Below are 25,077 nucleotides of genomic sequence, written 5' to 3'. Positions count from 1 at the left end.
AACTGAAGCCGAACTGAGGCTGTGAAGCCCCTGCCTGATCAACACTGAAGCTCTTCTTGCAACTGCCACACGCCACGAGACACATTTCTCTTTATGATGCCCCCTTTTCTCTTCATATATCAACCTTTCATGCTTTGCTTTCTTATATATTTATCTCCTTCTGTTTTACCAATATGCAACCTTGTGCTGTAGCATGATGTCTGTAGCAAGGAATGCTTAAGCCCAGTGGTAGAACTTGGAATAAAGTTATTCCTACATGGAGACCTCTGTCTCCCTAGAGTAGAGCTTATTAGAGTCTCAGTTGTTTCTTAAGCTACCATTAACACAGTGAATTAGATGAAGACACACATTATACCACACACACACATGCACGTGCGTGCGCGCGTGCACACACACACAACTAGTTCAATGTGTCATATGTATGTGATCAAAAACTACGGTGAATGCTGCTGCCCAGTACCAACCACCGGAAAGGCAGGGATCTTCAATATGGGAAGTGGCACATCGCACCTTAGTAACAGTGTGTGACAAGTTTCAACTTGTTCAGTGCAGTCAGTTGGGTGTGAGCTGTGGTTGAGAGAAGGTATGTTTTTAAGTGTGCCATAAATCATGGATCACGAACAGCGCATTAACATTAAATTCTGTTTCAAACTGCAAAAAAGTGCTAAAGAAACACATGACAGGTTAAAATTAATGTACGGTGATGCTGCAGTGACCATGAAGACGATTTACAAGTGGTTCGAGTGATTTCATAATGGTTGTGAAGTGACTGAAGATAAGGAAAGAGCTGGACGTCCTTCAACATCAAAAACCCAAGAGAATATTGAAAGAGTAAGCAAAATGATTCGATCAAACAGAAGATGGACTGTTAGGGAAATTTCTGAGAATCTGAACATCTCTTGTGGTTCCATTCAAAATATTTTAACAACAGATTTGAACATGAGGCGAGTGAGTGCAAAATTTGTTCCGTGCAAGTGGACTGTCGAACAAAAGCAACAGCATTAGTCAGTTTCATTGGAGTTGTGCAACCGTGCTCCTTCAGATTCCAGCTTTTTAAGATATATCATCATGGGAGACGAAACTTGGGTCTATGGCTATGACCTAGAGACCAAGGTTCAGAGTTTTCAATGGAAGTCATCCAGTTCTCCCTGTGTGAAAAAAGAGCATCAATCAAGTTCTAACATCAAAGTGATATTAATTGTGTTTTTTGACCTTGATGGAATTGTGTGAGCTGAGTTTGTACTAAGGGACACTGCGGTGAACTCTGAATATTAGAAGGACTTATTAGAGAGTTTAAAAGATGATGATGTGTGTAGAAAACAGCCTGAGAAATGGGCAAACTCTTTCATCCTCCATTATGACAATGCTCCGTGTCAAACATTGCTTCTGGTATGGTAATTTCTCTCAAATAAAAGCGTTATGGTGTTATGGTGTGTCCTCACTCAACTTATTCACTGGATATTTCACCCTGTGACTTCTTGCTCTTCCCCAAAGTCAAAATGACCATGAAAGGTAAACATTTTTAATTGATTCAGGACATCAAGGAAGCCACAACAGAACAACTGAAGACACGAAAGAGGACTTCCAGAACTGCTTCAGAAAGTGGCAAGAGCAATGGGATAAGTGTGTCTGAAGCAGGGGGTGTATTTTGAGAGGGATTAATGGCAATATGTTTTTTACTGTAATAAATTTCTTTATATTTAAACATTCACCGTATTTTTTGATCACACCTCATATACATATACATATATGTGTATATATTTATAATGAAAGATACTCTTAAAGAAGCTTGGGTTTTATAAATCTATATTGCTCATTTTTTATAAACTCATTTAAAATTCGAAATCATTTATCTTTTTCACAAAACATTATAGAAAATTACATTGAGCTTTAACTTAAGCATTTTCCAACTCAGTGTATTCTGTAGGCCAGTATGATTCCTTAGGATATATGTCTGGACTGATGGAGGCCCCAGAGTCAGGCTACTTTCCATAAATATTTATGGAGCCTTCACGGAGATCGTAGCACTGAGCTAGGGCATTCATCCTGCCCTTGTCTGTACATACTTTATAACAAAAATGCAGAGATATATGAGCTAGACTCTTAAGCTATCATGTACAAATGAATTTTTAGTCAATAAGAGAATTGTGCACATTGTAAATCAGAGGAAGAGAAGTTATCCATGTTGAAATCTCTGAAGTTGGAACAGTTGAATGCTCACTGCTCAAGTGAGAGACCTGTACTTCCCTAAGCAAAGATTAGCACCAGTCCTTTCCTAGGCAAGGCACAGATACATGCCATTAGGTTGACAAGCAAGCCAATTGATTGGGTCCTATCTGAGGAGACCCTGCACCATCTCTGCTTTTAAAAGTAGTCATGCTCACTTCCAATACACCAGTTTACTTCTAAATAGACAGTATAATCCTGGTTTGAAAAGGTAAAAGAGGCATGCTTGTCTCGCCTGCGACTCCTTCCTTTTGTTACTGGCCCTAGGGGAATGCCTCTTGATGGCTTCTAATCCCTTGGCTTGTCCTTACTTTTGCTTTCCCTGGAATACTCTCTGCTTGCTAGCTACCGGTCTTGCTTATGACCCTAAATTCTTATGGCTTGCAAATAAAGTGAGACGACAACAGAGGCAGAGTTAGACACTGACACATCTTTCTTGGGCCCTTGGAACAGGCTAGGACAATATTACTTCCCATGGTTTGTCTCCTCAAGGATAACAGCTGAAAGGAAAAGTGCTTGTGATTCTAGGTCTTCTTCAATGGAATGTGAATGATTCACTAGGGCTGTGTAAAGGTCCAGAGGGAGGGATCAAGAAAGGAGGCCTTATAGGGAGAACGCCTTCAGGCTGCATTATTAGGTGGTAGTTTGCATCTGAAAGGTTGGGTTTGTTGCTCTTGGAGAGGCACCACTGGATAAACCCAATCACAGTCTTTAGAATTATTCATTCTTCCTCAGCTACCTCAGGAGGAACGTCCACAATACCTAAGTTACACCAGATGAAAAGGCTGCCACATCAACACCTAGACTCCTCACAAAATGTTGCTCACAAAATGTTTCCATTCCTTTCTCCTCCTTCCCTCCCCCTGCTTGTCACCATTCTGGACTCTCTCCTGCCCCAATGCCTATCCTTTCCACTCTCATCCCTGTCTGTCCAGAATGTTATCTCCAAAGACAAAACACAGTTAGAGGTACTGCTTATGAAATGGCCATCTCGTCCTGCCATATTATTTAGCCCTCTCTGCAGCTCTAACTCTTCAGCCCATGGGCCTGATTGCCATTTCCTCATTCTAGCCTTTTATTATTTTAACTTCCATCCTTCAGGCAGTGGCCAAGGCATCCCATTGATTTGTCCCTCTGAGTTTCTAAATATTCCTCATGGGAACTTTCCATTTGTCCAAACATAGAAGGGTCAGTGGTGGGGGTGAAAGGTGGGGGAATGCTCACAGAAAAGCATGTCTATATATTTGCTTGTCAGGGAATAAGTATGGTATCTTTGGGTGCATGCTAATGGGTCTGTCTCTCTTTCCCCTACACAGGGCCTGGAGCAGTCATTGATGGTGTTAACTCGGCCTCTAGAGCACTGGCTTGTCTCTGGCTATCAGGGACCCTCTTTGTCCACTTCTTCATCAAGTTTTGATAAGAAAACATAGGTTCTCTCAGCAACGCCTGCTTCTCCATATCACAGACTTTAATCTACACTGCGGAGGGCAAAACAGTTTGGGCTTCTCTTTGTTTGTTTGTTTCTGTTATTCTTCTTGATTTTTTATTTATTTTTTTGGGGGGGGTTGTTTTCTTTTCTTTGACTTTTATTTTCCAGGTTAAATGAGTGGGGTTGAGGGAGGGGTGGACAGGGTTCTACTGTGTGTAGGATAATCATTCATTGGTGTGTCCAAAAGTGTTCCTGCTACCTGGCCCTTCCCTTTCCTCTGCTTCCCTCCCAATCATCACCCCCACCAATCTCTCCTCCCCACCATACTAAAACATAAGCTCCATTTGGGCAAAAAGATGTGCCTCATGATTAACACCCTAAAGACACAACTTGACTTACAATGCAGTGCACAGCAAGAGTTAGATCCAAGTGTCCTATTATCTGTGTCTTTTAAGCTTTGACACAGTTTCCTGATTACAATGTACATATTCCTATCTCCATGTTTATTATTATCTAATTGCATTGGAATTCACATCCTTTTTTTCTGGGATGTTATCTCACCATATATATATAATTTTGCAATTTTCTCTAGCTACTCTATCCTATTTGTGTTCCTCACCAGCTATAGAGATTAGAGGAGGTTTGGGGCTATTCACACAACCCAACACTGAAAATTTAGAAGTCAAATGACCTAAATGGGGGAGGCATTTTGAGAATAGTAATTCTCTTTAAAAATGCTGTCCAACTCATAAAAAATGATTCCTAGATGGCTGATTATTTGGGTTTTATCAAGCTATTTATCAAAGTAATCGTATGGTTATCCATCTACTCAATTGTCTGATTTATCTCTCCATTCAATTATCTACCCACCCATCTTCCTCTCTAGCAATCTATTTACTCTACTTATCAATCTATCAATGTAATTATCTAACACTTTTTTCTATTTCTTTTCCCACTACTCACTATCAATTCATCACCATATTAATGTCTAATTATATTGTGTCTATTCTATTGTATTCATTTCTCCTCTACCTTCAGCAGACATTGGCATCTTCAAAATTATCTATCAGCTTCTCAAATGAAAGCCAGTGATTTCACAGGCTAACAACATAGAAAAGCAATATGTCATGGACTCTTTGGAACGTGGTATCCCATCTACCCAAAGTAGACGCCGGTTAGCAGATGGACCAAAGTAGCAATGTAATGATCAGTCCTTCACTATTCCCAAAAGAGACTGTGTTTTCTAAAACTTCTTCTTAGGAAGCAGATCAGCCCTGGGAAAGCCTTGATAAGTACTATTTTTGGTTTTTTTGTTGTCGTTGCTGTGGGTTTTTTTGTTTGTTTTGTTTTGTGTTTCTGTTTTTCTTTCACACTTGAAGGACTAAGGTGCCAACTTTCATGCTTCTCTCAGCCTTTCAAGAAAGTGTATGTCAGGAACCTGTGGGACTTACTCCATGGCTGGCTTCTTTAATAGCAAGATGGTAAAACAAAAAGAAATAAAAACAAAACAAAACAAAATACACACACACACATCTGTCTGTGGAATGTGAAGAAAGCAGTCCATCAGTCTGAGTCTGATGATTTCAGCTATTGTCTCCTCTTTGTTCCAGTTTTAGTTTAATCTGTTTGAAAACTATCCAGTAGAAAGCTGAGGACACCAATTACATGGCAGGTGTGTTGACAACTCTGGTATTTGTTTCAGGAAACTCTTCTGAGCTGAGGGCACTTGAGCAACTGACTTAATTTCTAAGCACTTGATTAATACAACACTGCAAACAGAAGGGGGAAAGTGTAAGTGACACACAATTTCCTCTGATACAGGCTGCCTCTCAACTGGCTTTGGGGAAGAATTCCCTCAGCTCTTCATGATCAAGCAGATCCCGCATATAAACAAGAGCTGACCTGACATTTCTTCATTATCACCTGGGACAAGAAGGACTCATCCAGCAAAGGTGCCTATGATCCGAAAGAATTGCATTGAAAACCACACAAGTTTGTGCACCTTTTGACCTGGGCTGCAAGGACTGACCTATTGAGAGGATGAGAAAGAAGCATCAACAATGACTATCTCACAGACATGCCCTGCCTCAATTGGAAAACTCTTTCAGGTCCAAACTAAAAAATATTAAATGTTAAGTGTGTGTGTGTGTGTGTGTGTGTGTGTGTATACACACAGAGGGTGCAGAAATGTATACACATTTTTAGAAAGGAAAAAACTGCATTAAAATTGTAATACTCAATATATACTGAAAACAAAAGGTGAACACGACTCATGTATATACATTTTTTTGGCACCCCGGGTGTATACACACACACACACACACACACGCACACACACACACACATAAAATACAAACTTAGGCTAGGCTTTCCTGGCATACAAAACCTAGGCACTTTCACAAGAGTTCGAGCTGGTGTGAGTGAAATTATTATTACATTTGCCAGCTGTAAACAAGCATCTGCATTTCCTACTGAGCCTCCAGGAGCCAGATTCTGGGAACATAAATGATATGCCAAAAGCAGTGTATCGATTCCAAGTTCCAGGGACAATTATGAGCAGGCTCAAAGTCATAATTAAAGGTTGGACATCAATGTCTAGATTTGTCACTACAGTCAGCACCTGGAGTCGGGTTGGTATTAGACTTTATATGAGAATTAAATGTGCCATTTGAGTGTTCTACTGATAATACATTTGTTACTTTGGAGTAAAGTAAATGTGCAGGCTGTGGGGAGTGGATGGTCTTGGAGAACATGGTGCTTGAAATGGACAAGCTATACATGTTCTTCACTCTCAACTTGTTCTAGAGCAAGGGGTCCATTCTCCTTTGGCCAGGAAGATCACCAGAACCTTTCGAACAGAGCAAGGCTGGGTCTCAGAGTCACTATAAAACTCCATACTACCCTCTTCCACTGGATACCATGAAGAACCTCTGGTAGTTACCTATTCCAGCTACATTTCAGAGGGGGAGAAAAATCCTACAGTCAATCCTCATCTGTCTAGTAAAAGAAAATCAAGTAAATAAGACCCAAGGAAACTGGGCACTGGGAAAGAAAATTGCTCTTCTTCACAACAGATGTACCCCAACTTTGGGGTTGTTTGGGTTACTTTGGTGGGGATGGCTCCATATGACAGTAGCTGTTCCCCAACATTTTAAAGCATACAGAACAGTAAATGCTCGCTAAAGACAATATACACATTTACACATGCTCTTTGAACTTTACCTATGGAGGATAGATGGATGAGACCTGCTGGACAGATTTTTTTCAAGGTGTCAATGGTGGGGGGGAGATAGGGGTAAAGGAGAAAATAACAAACAAGTCCCTGAGCAACCCATAGTTCTTCATGGGTTTTCTACATGGGAAGAAGACCAAATAAGGAGATTAGGTGAGAGAAATTCAGCAATGTAGTTACACTGAAGCCCTTCCCTTTCCCCAAATAAAGTTAATATGTAGTTCCACCAAAGTAATGCCATTAAAAGTGCTAGTGTTAAAGCTCTGGCCAAGCTTGTTTTTGAGACGTTTAATGTCAAGTGCCTGATACAGTTATCTGCAAGTCTAAGCAAGTGCGTTTAGTTTTTCTCATTCTTGTTTTAACCCGGGGAGGGGAATCATATAGGAGAATGGACATATTTTATTCCAAGAGCATTGTGCATGTTTGTTCTGCTGCAATTTTGCTCAACTGAATAGAAGGAAAGGTAAAGCTTTATATCAAAAAGAGGCCTGGGCCTCTTTCCTCTGAACCCATGCCTCATCCTCGACAATACATTTTCCAGGTCACATAGTTAGTTCTCAAAACCTGGGTGGAAAGTATGCTCTGGGACTCCAGAAATTCCACAACCAAGGATAAGTTTAAGAATCTGTTTCTGCATCAGTCCAGTCACTTTGCACTCAACATGGAGGAGTTAGCAATTTCTACTTATGTTGCAAGGACTCTTAAATTAAAAGTGTAGAGAACCTCAAGGTGGGCAATAGACAGAGAGCTTATCACTGTCATTGCAACAGGAGTGGCTATAAATTGAATACCCTAATTTTGTGAGTGCTTCCAACGCCATTGAGAATGTCTGTCCCTCTGTAGTTGTGTATGGATGTCATCAGCCCCATCAGTAGAAGGATGGAAGGAATGGCTCAAGGTGAGGAGAGATATGGGGGTGGGGTTATCTTTCCCAATTTCACTCTGAGTCTTCACCAGAGAAAATAATGGCTTTGCAATGCCTGGAACCAGCCCTCAAATCACCCCCTACCCCACATCACGCGCACACACACACACATATATGTATATGTATACATACATATATTTCATATATACTCATATATATGAAAAGCAAAGTTTAATCTTTTTGGAATGAGGGGAAGCCGCATAAAATTTTTCTTTTTGGTAAAATTCAATTTTCCTCCAACAAGGAAAATCTTCTGTTTTCATTTTGCACACTCCTATACCTAGACACGCTTATACCCAATTGCCCCTCACTCCCATTATCCAAAGATTCCCTGTCTTTTTCTTTTAAGACAAATAAGTTTGAATAGTTGCAGGAAGACTTCACAGGTGTATAACTAGGAAAGCGACATTTTCAAAAAAGATACCATATGATGAGAACTCCTAATGCTTGCTAAAAGCAAACAAATAAAAATGCCTGTCTCATTTCCCTCATTTCTTATTTCAGAGAAGAGAAGTAAATGAAAAGAGGAAGAAATAGATGTGTAATTAAAAGATGTGGCAAAAAGATAGGGCTGAACTACGTAATGCAATTTAGCCTTCAGGTGCAGAATATGGAGAGTCCAAAGGAATGCAGAGTGGACATAATTAGACACAATTGTCTTCATCCTGAAAGTAGTCAGCTAAGCCTAATTTCCAGTATTTTGAAAGAGGTTCCTTTTTTTTTTTTTCTTTCAGTGGTGCCCTTTTAAAGGCACACAGTTATTTCAGTTGTTCCACACCACTGAGTGGGAGAAGAAAGATTGTTTATCGTCTACTATCCTTTCTTGGCCACTTTCTATGTTATTGGCAGATTTATAAGAATATCAATAATAGCAATGATAAGTAATAATAGCTGCCCTTGTGTTAGTTAGAGGGAGCATTTTTAATCATTCAAAATTTTTGTGACATGTAAAGTGCAGTTGTGAGGTATGTGTGGGTGTACGAAAATGTGTCTGTCAAGTTCAGAGTCCTATAGATTAAAAAAAGATATGAGTTATCAATGGTGCCATTATAGTTGTGTCAGACAATGGGTGTGCCCATTCTCACAATTATCCTTACAACAAATCTATGTTAAAATGCTTTAAAAATTGATCACATGATACAAGAATATGACTTTGTCAGTCTTCTAGAGTTCTTTTATTCTTTTGTTTTCTTCCGTATCTTTTCCTTCAAAAACCAACGATGACTCGATTTCTGTCAATAATTGTATTAAGGGTGAATATACTACCTGAATTTTGTGCATGTTACATTGTAGTTGTAACCTTTTCTAATTCAGGATGAATACGAGATGGTTGTGATTGTGCAGTGTATCAATAAAGTTTAAAGAAATTTGTAATTTTGGGGGGGCTGTTTATTAGGGTATTTCTTTGCATATCAAGGAATGGAGAAAAGTAAAGTCGACTGCTTCTTTCATACGTGTGTTTTAGGCTTTGGGGACTATATGCAATCAGAAAACTGAGTAGCCTATTTCTCTCTCTCTCTCTCTCTCTCTCTCTCTCTCTCTCTCTCTCTCTCTCACACACACACACACACGCGCGCACAGAGCATTGAAGTCACATTGAAATGTTTTCCGTGTTACACCTGTATATCAAATACCTATGTCATTTACAAATAATATAAAATGTAGCTACAGCCTCAAAGCCTAAAAAAAGTATTTATTGACGTTTGCCAAATGGAAGCAAAAGAGAAGTTTCAGAAAAATAATGACCAGATACTCCTCAGTTTGGGCACTCAAATCCTTCATAGTTCCTGCAGCTTGATTTTACTAAATTAAACACAGCTTTGACAAGAGTATGAGAAGACGTGATGACTATGGTGTATACTTATTCTTAGAGGTATTTGCCACTGATCAATTGTTCTCCGTATTAGGTTTTACTATGGTACACTATGGTTAATTGCACTAAAAAGAGACGTGGAGAAGAAGCTCCATTTCTCGGATTGCCTTTTCTAAAACATCTTTCTCTTTCATTAAAATTCTGATTTCTCCACTTTTATCATACATTTATCTGCTTTTCTGAAGGAATAGATATTAACCTCTTATGTACAACTCAGCTCTCGTCAATCATGTTTATATCAAGTAGCCCATCCGAGTTCTACCATTAACTAGATGTGTGATGTTGAATTGGGCATTTGATCTTCCTAGTGTTTGTTTCCTCATCTGTACCATTTGTGAATTTCCACCCCCCAATGTGTTTTAGTTCACGATTTTCTGGGCATTTTTTGTTTCTATTTAACTACTGGGTTTTTCAAGACTCTCTAAATAAAGCTTAGGGACAATGGCTGGTTACGGTTTGAGAATTCAGCAGAAAGGGGGTTAAGATTCTTCAGCTGATATTACAGCATGGCTAGCACCTCTGGCCAAGACCCTGAGCTACAGTTATGAGGTTTGTTTCTTCTTGGCTTCCTAGGTAGACAAGGGCTAATCCCTGACCTTTGACGAATCTCTGTCCTTCACAGGAAATAGAACACAGATAACTCAATAAACTAGATCATATTCTTTGTAAATTTCAATACCAAGAAAATGGTAGGTGCCAGTGATGTAGAGTGTCCAGTTTCCTCAGGCTCATTATAAAAGCATGACTTGTCGAGGAAATAGATTTCCAGGTCCTCTAACCATCTTAATACCTTTAGTGGTCTTTTTTGCTTCTCCTTTAATCTTCCTTTTTAATCAGCCTCTCCCCATCCACACCTGACCCTCTGCTGTTCCTGTTCATACATGCCACATTTACCCATCTGTCTGCTCTCCAGCTGGCACAGACATTTACTGGTCTTTCACTCCATCTGGTCACTCAGCAACATCAATCATCAATGTACCAATTTATTTCTCCATCAGCTAACCACTCACCTATTCATTCACATATTATGTCCCCCATTTATCTAACCCTTATTCCATCTATACACTCATGCACCTCCCTAATGTGACTGTTCGCATCTATTTATTTAAGCCATCTATCCATTCTTCACCTGTCAATCCATCCACCAATCATCCTCCAACTAGCCTTTGGCAGGCATGCCTATTCACCAAGCCACTTCAAGGTAATGAAAATCTTTGCTGTTATCTTTCCATTCTGCAAGGGCAGCTTTATCTAGTTATTCTTAAGTGTGGCAGTTAAATGATTGGATGCATTTTTGCTCAAAATACACCCTATTAAAAATATATACATAGAGGAGTGCTTTAGGAAATATATTCAGACAACCTTGTTGCTAGGATGTTGTGTTACAGTGGGAAGGGGATAGATGAGGATAGAGAATTGGGAGTGGAGTGGAAACACCCCGATGAGCTTATGTCGATGCTTAACTTTCTAACCCTAGGGATGCAGTCGTGCGATGAACATAACCAATGACTGAAGATACAGACAGACAGGAGAGACCTCAACTGGCAATAAATTCTGCTTTTTCCGTTTTCTGTTAAATAAATTATTTGTTTTGATGTAAATTAGGGAGCAGAATTAATTGTTACCAAACCCTATGATCACTATTGAAAATCAAAACCCTAAAGCTACAAATGATGCCAACTTCCTTTTACATGTTCATCAGGTCATTAGGGACTTTTTTCTTATATTTTCCCCATTTTATTCATTCATTCATGCATCATATTTAGTGAGGAACCTCACTTAAGGAGCCCACATCTAATATGTGACAGCAGCTCTATGAAAAGAAACATTACAGGATAGTATTGCAATTATTCAGATAGAGCTATGAGAAAATGACTGCAGAGGGAGAAAATATTGGGAAATGATTGGAAGCTTCTTAATTTTCTCCACTTTTTCTCCAAGGGAAGAAAATCTGGGATGTAGATCGCTAATATAATGGATGTAGTGAACAGATAAGTAAGTACAGAAATAAATGAGTACCAGGACCATGGCACATCACAACGTTCAAGTATCTATTGATGTAGTGAATACACATCTGTTGGCTGGATGAAGTACCATGAAAAGAGTTAAAGGATAAATGGTCAAAGGGCCACGTTGTGTAATTGAGAAAGCTGATGCAAGTCCTCCTGGGGAGAGAGAGAGAGAGAGAGAGAGAGAGAGAGAGAGAGAGAGAGAGAGAGAGAGAGAGAGACAGAGAGAGAGAGAGAGAGAGAGAGAGAGAGAGAGAGACAGAGAGAGAGAGAGAGACAGAGAGAGAGAGAGAGAGACAGAGAGAGAGAGAGAGAGAGACAGAGAGAGAGAGAGAAAGAGAGAAGATTTTTAGAATGTCAGATCTGGTCAGAATATCAAGTTTCATTTTTTGTGACGGGCCAGCCGCCAGGAGTCGAACGGTACCTGGGAGGGGGAGTGGAAATGAAAGAAAGAGGCACACACAAATGATGATGCGGCCGGTCTCCAGGGATGCTGGAGCCCTTTGTTTAATTATCTTCACCAATATATACCCTATGGGTACGTGCAGTTTAACAATCACATGTGTGCATTACCTCACAGAAAGTAAATTTTCAACTTTTACAAAGAAACTACAAAATCACTACAAAACTCCCCAAAGTAATTAACAAGACAAAGTCTACCAATCATCCTGATAGCCATCAGTTATCTGTATCCGGGGAAAACCAGCCACTCCCACTTCATTCCACAGTAGCCTGCAAGCCCCCTGGAGGGACAAGCAGAACAATGTCTTAGGACTTGAAACAAGTTAATCATGAACTAAGCCAGGCCACACGTTTCCAGAGAAACAAGAAATTATGGCTCCCCACAATTTTTACACAGGATTATTGAGCTTTTGCATGGGATCTCAAATCTCCATAAGCCTGTGTGATGAAAGAAAGAGAAAATGGTGATTGGGGCATAGGCATAGCAGATACTTAAAGGGTGAGAGGCAAAACGTAAGCGTGGACTTGCAAATACTTTCCCCTAAAATGAGTTTCTCCAGATAAGACTTGACTACAATTCTGGGATTTAGGATGAAATACCTGGTTCATTTGCATTTAAGTGTTTAACAGCATCTCCTATTTCAAAAATAGGAATGTGTATGGTTTTTACCTCTCCACTACTTGTTATATCCTATGACATAGTTCCTTTTATTTAGTTAAAATCCTCAAAGCAGATATAGTATGATGTCGTTTTGGGAAACTTATTTTTAATATTCTGACCTAATAAGTAGCAAGTTATGTTGCCTTCAGCCATTTCTTACTCTCTCTGAACTTCATTCTCATTTTTGTTAATACAATGGTAGTACTACCCACCTGAAAACACTGGTCGTGAGAATTGTTAGGTATAGATAAGTGAGAATGTTTAATATAGTACCGAGCATATATTAGTTACAAAATATGCATTAGGTAATTTTTTCTTCTGTTCCTCCCTCAGCCTTCCCTCAATGTCCTCACTTTTTTGAGTTTCTATCAGATATAATCTTTACTATGTTTGCCTCCTTCAAGAAATGAAACACACACAAACACACACACACCAGGGGTGCCACAAAATGTGTATAAGTGGACACTTTGATCACTGTTGCTCAAGCAGTAGTTTGCCGTAATCAGAAGTGTCTGGACGCTGATGGCAACCACTTTGAGCACCTCTTATAATCGAAGAAGTCAAACATGACTTGTACTCATCTTTTGCTATCAGTATATATTAAGGATTACAATTGTAATATATTTTTTCTTAAAATGTATACACATTTTTTGCATCCTCTGCATATCTATAAAGTGTGTGTGTGTGTGTGTGTGTGTGTGTGTTATTTCTTTATTGAAATTTTTAAAAAGAGAAACACCTTTTTGAGTTCCGGATTACTCAAGCACACAAGCTTAGAAAACTAGGAAGATTTTTGGTAGAACACCACATAAATGTTTTAAAAAGAGTAGAATTTAATATTCAGTCTAATAAACATGTATTAAGTAGCTAAGATATGACAAGTACTGAGGATACAAACACAAAAGAGTGTCTGTCTTCAAGAAAGCCCCAGTGCAGTGGAGGATTGAAAATTACAGCCCAACATAGCAGGTGTTGTTCAAGGGCTAGAGGGGCCCAGTAGAGGGCATAAACCAAACAGCAGGGCCCAAGGCACACCTGCAGAAGATGAGATGCCTGAGCTGAGTCCTAAGGAGCAGAAGGAATTAGCCAGGTAAAGGAAGGGAAGGGGAGCAAGTGAGCGGCAGAGGCTCATCCTGGATGAACCCACATAAACATGAGAAAGCATAGCAAGGAAAGAAACTGCAAGGGCAGATTATCCCAAGACAGGGAAGGGCAGAGACACGTGGCAGGAGAGATAGTGGAAGAGTAGGCAAGAGCAAGATCCTTAAAATCTTTACAAGAAATGCTGAGATATTGGGATTTGTCCTAAAATATATAGGATAAACATCAAAGGATTTAACCAGAAGAGTGGGTAGATGGGATTCACAATTGAGAAATATTACCATGACGGGAGGGTGGATTAATGGGCATTGCTCAAGCTGGCAAGGGGAAAGCATGTTAAGGGAAATTGAAATAATTCAGGTGAAAAATGATGAGGAGTAATAAGAAGCAGCAGGGAAATTGGGGTGATTTTTACAGGATAGATCAAATGGGAAGGAATAGATGCATGGGGTAATGGAGATATGAGGAATATTCCAGGTTTCCAATCTTGCCAACTGGGTGGAAGGTGGTATCATTCTGTGATTCTGAAAACTAAGGGGGATAATGAGGTTCCATCCAGTTTTTGATATATTTTTTCAAGCATCCTTAGAGCCTCCAAGTGGCGAGGTTTAAGTACCATGAGCATTTTCCTGAGTCATCTTATTATATCCATCATCGTCTACAAGGGGTGTCTGATTTCCTTCCTCCACCTCCCAGGTTTGTTTCATAGGAACTCTAGCTCCTTGGATCATCTGTAATTCATTTCTCATGCTCTACTCCCTCTGTATCTTGATTTTTGTCTTACAAAGGTACAGTTTTTCCTGCTTGTTGTGATGGAAGGGTAGAGAGCAGTCCTCAAATGAGGCCGTCAGGAAGTGACAGATGACTGAAGTGGGGAAGGGGAAACGGGCACAACTGCCCCACCACCCAGATGGGATTTGGCGCTTCTCATGACTAACACAAGGGCCACACACTACTCACTGTGTGGTGAGACAATAGTTGGGCTCCGAGAAGGTTTGAATGTGTCTTATTACAATTCATCTGCCTTGTTACAGTAAGGCAAGTCCTCTTTGTGTTCTCACCATACAATTAGACGTTCACTTGCTTGCAAAGAAAATTTTTAAAAGTTCTTAAATTTCCTAATCTCATCAGAGTTACCTCTGACTAAGAGGGATGGATACATCCCATTTCAATGAATCAAGAATATAGACATACTTTTAGCTCTGTTCATTTTTTTTCCCCATAATATTTCCGTAGAGGCCCTCCTAACACTAGGGAAGCCTGAATCTCAGCAGGAAGCTATGGTGTCCGGCTGCATCTCAAGGCAACATGATTTTCCAGGTGACTCTATTGTTATACGAGGTCTGATAATTAAGTTCATGAACTCATCCTAGAAAAAGTGCTACATACCTCATTGCTGAATATCACTACGGTCACCTTTGAAGTACTCCCCTTGGGAAGCTATGCACCGATGCCAGTGTCTAGTCCACCCTTCAAAGCAATTTTGGAACTCTTTTTCTGGAATGGCCATCAGAGCTGTCCTCATACTACCCATGATATCCTGAATGTCATCAAAATGTCTTCCTTTCAATATTTCCTTTATCTACGGGTAAAGAAAGAAGTCATTGGGAGCCAGATAAGGTGAGTAAGGAGGGTGTTCCAATACAGTTCTTTGTTTACTGGCCAGAAACTCCCTCACAGTCAGTGCCGTGAGAGCTGGTGCCTTGTCGTGATGCAAGAGCCACGATTTGTTGGCGAATAGTTCAGGTCATCTAACTTTTCATGCAGCCTGTTCAGCACTTCCAAATGGTAAACTTGGTGAACTGTTTGTCCAGTTGGTACAAATTCATAATGAATAATCCCTCTGATATCAAAAAACATTAGCAACATCATTGCAACAACTTTGCGAACTTAATTGTCTGACCTCGTATGATGACACAGAGCCATGTGAGATTGAGCCCATGTACGTACACTGCTCTGAGGTGAGGCAGCAGGATCTGCAAGTGAGGGAGAACTGAATTTAAATCCTGATTCTGCCATATTCTAGTTGTGTGTCTGTGAATCCATAGCGTTATCTCTCATAGCTTCAATTTACTCAGTTGCAAAGTAGTGTTAGTAACTATAACCTGGTACTGCTGTGAGGCGTATGATAGAATGTGCTTTCCAAAAGTATCCGGCGAGCTCCTGGGATGGTAGCATAGATGCCTGGCACAAAGAGATAGCCCATTGTTAATTTCTTTGCATCACCCTCTTTTCTGTCTTCTCCCTTTTCCAAACCACCCCTCACCTACCACACGTGATTGTCTAGAAGACATAACATCATATTCTCAGATTTGTTGTTGTAATCACATGAAATAATACATGTAGAGTGCCTAGCAAGGTATTCAGCTCCTACGTGTTTAATAATATCCACTTCCTTCTCCCCTTTTTCTCTCTTTCTTGGCTTAGAGTATAAGCAAATCAACCACACATGCATAGAGACCATCTATGAATTTCCTGGTGCCTAGACCCAGCAGGGTGTGTACGTGCTTTCAGGGTTGGCTGTCCCTGAGAAAGAAGGAAGACTGGTTTCTGCCCATGGAGTCTGCTTCTTTTGGTCTGGCTCTTATTCCCTGCATGGTGATTTGCAAGGACTGCGGCTCTGGTTATAAGACCAAATCACTTCAATTTCTGTCTCTTCACTGGTTAAGGTCTCAGGGTAATCAGCTAACTAGAGAAACAGTAGCTGCATGGTTGAGTCAGCTAGGATGGGAAAAGGACTCCTGGAGCTCCTCAGATACAAAAACAATGGTTCTTATCTCGATGAAGCCAGAGTCTCCATGTCAGTGCTGCACAGGCAGCATGGACAATCCCATTTGTGATTTCTCCCTGTCTAATTTTTCCACCTTGTGTGGCAGTGGCTTCAGTATCGGAGTGAATGTGCTTGTTTGAATGTGTCCCCTTTGATGTCAATTCCTCATTGAGTTAGTCGCTGAATTCTCTTTTGTGTCTGCCTTGCTCCCTCCTGTACAGATCTCCATTCTGTGGGTGGTATCAGCACTCTTCAACCTGACCCCTCCCCGCTCTTAATTCTTACCTTAAGAATCTTGAAACTGCTGAGGAAGAGAGTAAGACAAGAAGTAGAGGTGCCACTGTGGTGGATGGGGGGTGAAAATACTGTCTTGTGAATATTATCTTTGTGTGTTTTTTTTTAGCACAGTGAATTCCACAGGCTACTATATTTTAGCAGACCCAGTCCCTGCACAATAGCATTATGAAAATAGCAACGTGCATGCAGGGGAGGAGGCAATGGGGGAAGCAGAGCAAGGCCATAAGCTGCTAACATTTATATGTTTATTGACATCACACATGGAGGTAGGAGCTTTCACATGTACTAATTCCTATAACATTTAAAACACGGTTAGGAATGATTTGTTCTCACTGAAGCTCAGAGGATACTGCTAGAGATTGGCAGTGTTTGTTATCTAACACAGGTTGGTCTGACTCCATACTGTATGCTTTTTCCAGCTCCACACCAAATTGCCCACTGTTCTCATGGTTGACCCCATGTTTCAAAACATGCTGGGCTCTATTTACTGAACACAAAAGTAGGTCATGTAAGTCTTTTGTAAGTCTGCCTTCTTTGTGAGCTTCCAGAAAGTAAGGCTGGAGTTCCATCTCTTGGAAGAAAATGGCTCCAAGTTCCTAGACAATCTCCTGGCTCCAAGGGTCAGGTCTAGAAAATGGCTGTGCTCCTCAGCACTTACCCTTTCTACTTTCCCATTGAAGAACAAGTCCCTGGTATTGTTCGCGTACGAGCCTTGGGGAAGCAACAGATAGGAGGCAACTGTCAATCCTACGAAGAAGAGAAGAGAGGAAAGAATTTAATTCCAGGCTCTAAGTACACAATAAAGTGTCATATGAGTAAGAGAAAATAGCTTTTCCTTGTTTTCTAGTTTGGGTAAAACCAGAGAGATCAATAAAATCACAGGCTAGGAAGATAGATTATGGACAATTAAATATAGACTATATTCAGTGAAATATGGTTCCTTTCAGGCAAATGGGAATTTTTGATTTTAAATAAATATAAAATTATATCTATGTAAAAATTATCTATCTATGTATCTATCTACCTGCCTACCTACTAACTCATCTATCATCTATTCTCTCTCACCCTCTGCTATACCTAACTCAAAGACAGCAGATAGTTTGTGTTTGCTGTTTCCCAAACACCTGCAATAGTGCCTGACACATGGTGAACCACAGTATCTATTGAATGAATGAATCCATGGTTTTGGAGCTGAGTAACAACATGATCAAGACAGTCTTTTGAGCAGTGGCCTGGTAGAGATATACTGGACAGAGTGCAAGGGAGAAAGTCAGCACCAGTAGATGGGAAAAGGGAGAGGTAGGAGCCCTGCGTAGTCCATGCTTGTGATAATGAGGGTCTTATGTAGGAGATGGTCATGGGCTGGAAAGGATCATAAAAATGTGGAAGATATTGAGAAGGGAGAATCCATGATATTTTCCTACTTACTTCTTCGAAAATTAATGGGTCTGACTAGGATAGGTATTCTCTTTAATCATGTTTTTGTTGTTGTTTGCATGTTTTGTTTGTGTGTTTGTTTCTCTTCAATAGTAATACTAATCTTATATTTCTATAAGTGTTCATGTTTTAAGTAGCTTGGGCTTCACTGCTTATATTTTTCAGACAAAATATCTATACCACAGGCAATGGCTTGTCTTGTTGGCACCTAACTAGTTAGCACCCAGATGGAAGCTGGTGTCCAGGCTCCCAGTTCCTAGTCCTTTGCTGGTTATCTCTCCTTCCTAATCTGCTTATACTCTCACCCTGGAACCACTGTGACCTTGCATTTCACCCCCCCACCCCACCCCCACCCAGCCACTCTCTGGGGAAGTCAAACTTCTATGTCCTTGACAAATTTTTTCTCTTATTCACAGGCAAGCCCCGTGACCCCCAAAAGGGCAGTCTCTTCCCCACCCTTGTTTTCATCCAGCTTACTCTGTATCTTCATATCTTAACTAAAGAGCAGGGAGAACTCAGCAGGAGTAAAACATTAAACTAACCTCACTTCCCAGGAACTACCGTGAATAACAACCGAAAGGCCTGTGGACCAGAGGATTCCTAATATCCATCTCTGCAAGAGCATCTACTGTGTGACAGCACCATACTAAATCCAATAAAGAATCTAGTGACATTAAATGTGATCCCCGCCTCCCGGGAGTATAGGATGAAATTAGAAAGACAACACACACACACACACACACACACACACACACACACACACACACAGAGGATTAAAATGTTAAGTGGTGAGTCTCAGTCCTTAAATGTCACATCCCATTGGGAGAAATTGTGTAGGGTGATTAAATCACAAAGATAACTCTAGATGCACAAATGTCTCCCTTTCCTATACACAGGCTGTCTCCCCCAGGCAATCTCAGTGAAGGCTACCTTAGGGAGTGAAGCTGAAGAACAGGCCAAATCCCCCTCCTTCCCAGAGTAGTATAACCAGCAGCCCCCAGGGATCCATTGTTCTCTCCCCATAAACAATAAACAGCACTCACAGAAGAGAGGGAGGTCCAAACACTGGGCTGGGTGAGCGCCCAGCTGCCGCTGTCCTCAACGGCCACAACAGTAAACAGCACCACAGCAATCAATTTGGCTTTTTTGATGAAGACAAAACCATAGAGGAAAACCATTAGAAGAGATAATAAAGGCCCTTCTTGTACAGTTAATAGAGAGCCTCCTGGATGGAACAAGCCCAGCTGTTGCTGCTGAAAATTTACTTCTGTTTTCAAGTTCAAATAGAGACTAAAACATTATCTTCGCGGGAATTGATTTTACGTCTTCCAAACACATATGCCACCTTAATTGTGATTTGTGTGATAGTTCAGCTGCTGAAAGCTTTCGTTTATCTCTACCTGGTTAAACAACTTTAAATAATAACAAGTCAATATATCTGTCTATTGACCAGGATTCTCACATCCCCAGAGCACACTGTTGAAGAAGAAAAGGTATTTAACTCTTCACAGCCCCAGGCTCTATCCCACATCTGTTTCCCCCTGTTTGATTTTAATGGGGAGACATAATTGTTCAACAAATGAAATGAAGAGAACTATGCAGAGCCTTCTCTGATGTGCTTTCTCCTACAGAGGCTATTTTTGTGTGTGTGTTTGTTTGTTTTGGTTTTGTTTTAGCCTCCATACGTTCTTTAAAGAAAAAATAAAGTCTGATTTTTTTGTCAAATTCTTCTACACTCAATTTCCTAACTCATTTTAGTTATAGAAACTTTGCTTTTGGATTGAGCTTGATGGCAGCTTGTTTTGGAAGACCCACATGAACAAAAAAAAAAAACAAACAAAAACCCATAGTCTTTCCATAGTATTTTTTAAAAGATGTACTTTTTTTTTTCATATGAGTGTTTAATGTTATATGAAGTGGGGTGGGGGGAAAAGGGAAAGGAAATTATTTTATCCATATGAACTTCAGCCTAGAGCTATTTGAAGAGTAAAAATTTTGGTGGTAATTGGGTAAAGTTTTGTGGTTTTGTTTGCTTGTTTTTGTTTTTGATGAACCAAATCATTTCTTAGCCAATAGAAAGCCAAGAATGGAGCAGGCCAGGAACTTCAGAGCTCATTTAGTCAACGCCCAGTCCTTGGAGACTTGCCTATGAGGCAAAATGTAGCTAACCAGCAAGTGGCCCTCCCACTTGGCAAGTGTCAGAAGATTTCTCTCCGTCCAATGAGGTCCTCTCCTTCTATGAACTTTACTTTGGTGTCAAGGGTCAGTAATGCAGACATGGGATGGGATCTGCCTCTCCCCATTGTTCCACCATTTAACCAAGTGGCAAAGAGAGGACACTGCCCAAACCCCCAGTTCTCCCTGTAACCAGCTCCTTTCCTCTGTGTTGACCTTACTTCTGCAAAGGAAATAGGGAATGTATATGGGAGATGAAGAGATTTCTGGTCTGCTGGGTAAAAGCTGTCTGGTGTCAGCACAACTCCAGGGCACAGAGACGACCAACATGTAGTTGATGCTACTGGGAGAAAGGAAGGTAAATCAAACAAAACACACCGTCCTTATTTAGACTGCCACGGGGATGGGAGGAGGGAGGGAGGCTGCAGGTATCAGTGTGAGTTCAAGATTAATTCAAATGTTAAGATTTTTTTTTTTCAAATTTTCACAAACTCTGTTTTAGGACTTTGTTTTCTAATTGATATAATCCCAACCCAGACCTCCATTTAAAATATACTCCTCCCTGTGATGTTCTCACTCTCTTATTCCTCCCACTTCTCCCAGAAAACCCTATAGACACAGAGTAAATAATGATATTAATAATAGTAATAATACTTATAACTGACAGGTTGCTTATAAATAGTGAGCTCTGAAGATGGGAACGTATCATTAATTGCTAATTAAGAAAACACTTCTCTTGGATTTGTGTTCACCTGATAAAGAGCATTTCTTGACTCTTTTGTGTTTGTTCTCCCTGTGTTTTCCTCCATGTATTAATTATCTGTGTATCTTCAGCTGTGAATGACTGACTGACTGAATGGATGAATCTATTTATTATTATTTTTTTTTATTCCACAGCCTGCTTCACCAAGTGTATGGACTTCTTCCTTTAGCATTGATATTGAAATGACATCTGTACCAAGACTTTCTAGATGCCAGCATGAAAACGATTGTGCTGCCCCTAGTTTATCGAACACTGTATCTATTACACTCATTCCGTCTATAGTACTTGTTACGTCTATATGTATGTTTGTGTAGGCAACATTATAACAATAAAAACTGCCCATTCCCACCTTCCCAACACCCTATCAAATCAACCTTTGCCTTGTTTTTTTATTTTCAATTTCCAATTCTTATCCTCACACATAGGTAATTTTATGAAGATGTAAGCATAGCAGAGATATAATACTGTATTATAGTTACTAAGATGTAAGTGAGTATCTTTTCCAGATGATTAATGTGGCAGGGGGGAGGAGCAGTACTCACTTGACATTTAATAGTCACTAAATAAATATATGTTGACTGAATTAAATTAATGAAACAAAAGTGCTGCTCCCCTTCTGGTTAAGAGCTGAGTATTCTTACATGGCATCTAAGGCTGCCGCCAGAGGAACCTCAGTAAGTGTCTCATTAATTTCCTAATCTAAAAAATACCCATCTAATCCATTAAATCATCCAAATTCTTTATGACAGTTTCCAAGGGAAAAGGGAGAATGAGGTACAATGAGGGAGAGGAAGTGAGCAAATACCACTGTTCTGCAGAGCTGAGGAAGGACCGGAGAGGGGACATTGAATGTTAGACACCCAGCTCAACTCCAATATAATTCAATACTTGTTTTGCAGATGAAGAAACTGAAATCCAGAGAAAAAAGTGCCCAATAAAACCAATCTAGGCAAAGACACTAGCATCTTGAGTCCACACTTTCTGACTCTCAGGCTGGGGACTCTTTCCCACAGAACTGGCTGCCCTGGCATAGATCCCTGGCAGGGAGTGGAAACCCGCTTCTTTTTCTGGAGGGATTCTCCAGCTCACCTGTGTTTACAGGACAGCCATGGAAGGGAGCACTTGAGATCCTGGAGAGCATGCTGGAGCTAGAGGCTCTCATGGCAGAGGGGAAGGTGGGACAAAAGCTCACTCTGGGCCCGGAGACCTGCTGAATTATTTGTTACTCAACTGAAGGAAAGGATTCAAAATGTTGGTTTGAGGAAGTCGGAATTGAAATGCAGGGTCCTGGTGAAGGGATCAAGTAACAGCAATGCCACCCCTCCTCTTCCCGTAAGCTGCTCAGTTCTCCCTTTGTGCACAGGGGGGCGCTAGCAATACACAGCGGCAGCCCCAGCGACCTCGCGCTTCAAGCCGCTGGGGAAAGACTTAATTACACCCACTTCCAAACGAACAGAGCAGCTCTTCAGTGAGCATGTTCTGCATTGCAGACCTGCTGGCTGTTCTGGCTCAAATGTCACCTCCTTTAGGAAACCTGGCCTTCTCTGTTTAACCCCACTTATCGGGTAACTTTCCTAATCCCTGTGTCTCCCCAGCCTGATGGTCAGTTGGCCTTTTCCCATTACAAAGAACATGCTACTTTTTAAAGTATCCCTAGGTATTTTTCTGTCTTCTTTTCTCTTAAACTCTCTTTGTGCAAAGACCCTGTTTTCTTCCGTTGCTCCTGATAGAGAGCTGTGTCCATGGAAAGCCATTCAGTACGTTTGGTGAGGGAGCACTGAACTTGGAGCCACAGACATGTACTTGTCCAAGGTCATGCAATCTTAGGCAAGCCCTTCTCCCTCTCTGAGCCTCAGTTTCTTTATCTGTGGGATTAAGAATAATCATAGCTGGTCTGTTTGAGAATTAATGAATGAACACGGTGTGTGATCGCCTGGAGGAGTGTCTGAGCACTGGGGCACTTTATAACTGTTCCCCAGATCCAAGTGACATCTGAACTATTCCTTCACTGCACTAGGGCCAGCACATGGTGTCTGTACCATTTATTTATAGCCTGCCTCGTGCAAAGTACCAGATAAGCTCCTAAGAAAGGCACAGATCCTGCTCTCAAGAAGCCCACTGGGGCAATTGGAATAGGGGCAATTAAATGCAAAGCAATGGTGCTAAGGTCGAGATGCTGGAACAACTCACGGTAGGGCCTTACCCTACCTTGAAGAGGGAGAAGACCAGGGAAGAGGATTTTAACCACCTCTTTGCCCCAGGTCTGAGGCTACGTAGATGCAGGTAAGTACCTTGTGGCCCATACACTCTTCAGTTGTTTTCAAACCCCACCCCTCAGCATCCCCATAATGCTCTTGACTACAGTAAGACAAAGACACCTAGGTTGGATTTTTTTTGCCCCGCCTCTGACCCTAAACAGTGCCCCCCTGAGGTGCTCTCTTAGATTTGTAAATGGAATCAGTCCTCCCACCCACAGGGCTGTTGAGAACATTTCAATGAGATACTTGTGCTAATAGGCTTGGCACCTAATTGAAAATAAATGCTTGTTAGTTTTCCTTCCTTTCCTCAGGCCGGCCAAAGCACACAGCTCTAGTGTCTCCTTAGATTTTCCCTTCTTAGGGGTGCCCCGAGTTTCACTTGCCTCACACACGCTCCTTTTTTTTTTGTTTTTTTTTTTTTTTACTTCAGTCCTGAGAACTGGAGCACAGGAAAGACCAGGGGATTAGTTTAGTGCAGACTTTCATTCACACTGAGGATCTGGATATTTGCTCTTTCAGGGCTCATTTGCATTAAAAATGATGAGCTCTGCTAACCTTAAGACTTTACAAGGAGTGGATGTTTTCAGAGATCAGGTTGAATTGGAGGTGTGAGGTTTTCTATCCTCTTTGGATTAAAGTCCTAGACTACTGGACTCTCCACTATTTTTTCCAATACCAGAAGGAAGTGGATCAATTATTTGGATACTCACACCTAAAAGACGGCTTGCCTAGTTTTTATGTTGAATCTCAAGAAACTAATGTATTTGTGGAAAAATTCCTGTCTTGCCTCTGACCCCTTGTTTTCAGGGAACACTCCTGTTGTGCTTAATTTTGAAAATAGCACTCAGTTTCATTCTAACTTGACATGAGTGACTTCTAATAATTTCTTTTTGACCCGAATAAACTTTTTAGTTTATTGAACTTTGTGCAACTACCCCCTTCTTGTTATGTGACCCCTGTAGTCCAGGGTCATCCCCTCTCACCCTCGCCAGATTTTGGAAATAGACGCTAATGCAGAAAATGCCTCATTTTATTTTGAGGAACTTTTGTTGACCTTTGGTTGAACCCAGTGACCTGGAAATGAATGTATTGATCTCTGTCGGACCCCATTTTTCAGGATCCATGCGCTCTTTATACTTCTGAAATTACTGAGGAAGGAGAGCCTGGCACAATACGTTTACAGATTTATTCTATTAGCCATGCCTGGCTATCATGAACTGTTTTAATTCCAAAGTAAATGCTGCTGCCTAAAAATCACTGAGCTATGGAGAATTGGGAGTGTCAAGGACAGCTGTATCATCTTCTCTGTATACAATTTTGTCCCTAGAATTCCCCATGGAATAAAATCATCTCAAAACTATCATATCTCTGATGTGCATTTCCAGTTGTAACTCGATTCATCTCCTTTTTTTGATTTATCTATATAAATCAACTCTCTTGGTCTTGGCTTACATGTTTT

The 25,077-nt window shown here is 40.7% G+C and overlaps 1 protein-coding gene across 6 annotated transcripts in view; it reads left to right on the top strand.

Moving 5' to 3' along the window:
- OPCML (opioid binding protein/cell adhesion molecule like) overlaps window positions 1-21,726 on the top strand; it is a 1,299,542-nt gene extending 1,277,816 nt beyond the window's left edge. For 4 of the 6 annotated variants that reach the window (XM_081036600.1, XM_081036599.1, XM_081036596.1 and 1 more), the window contains one exon: window positions 3,543-9,186. In XM_081036600.1, the coding sequence (XP_080892726.1) occupies window positions 3,543-3,643 (101 nt within the window). In that variant the 3' untranslated portion in view covers window positions 3,644-9,186. Of the gene's footprint in view, window positions 1-3,542; window positions 9,187-21,494 lie in introns of those variants that run through there. The other 2 variants (XM_081036598.1, XM_081036597.1) reach the window with 2 other exon arrangements.
- Window positions 21,727-25,077: the final 3,351 nt, after the last annotated feature.

The sequence above is a fragment of the Rhinolophus hipposideros genome (assembly GCF_964194185.1).
Source record: "Rhinolophus hipposideros genome assembly, chromosome: 24".
Lineage (NCBI taxonomy): Eukaryota > Metazoa > Chordata > Mammalia > Chiroptera > Rhinolophidae > Rhinolophus > Rhinolophus hipposideros.
The sequence above is the reverse complement of the archived record's forward strand: the minus strand, read 5'-3'. Positions and strand labels throughout refer to the sequence as shown.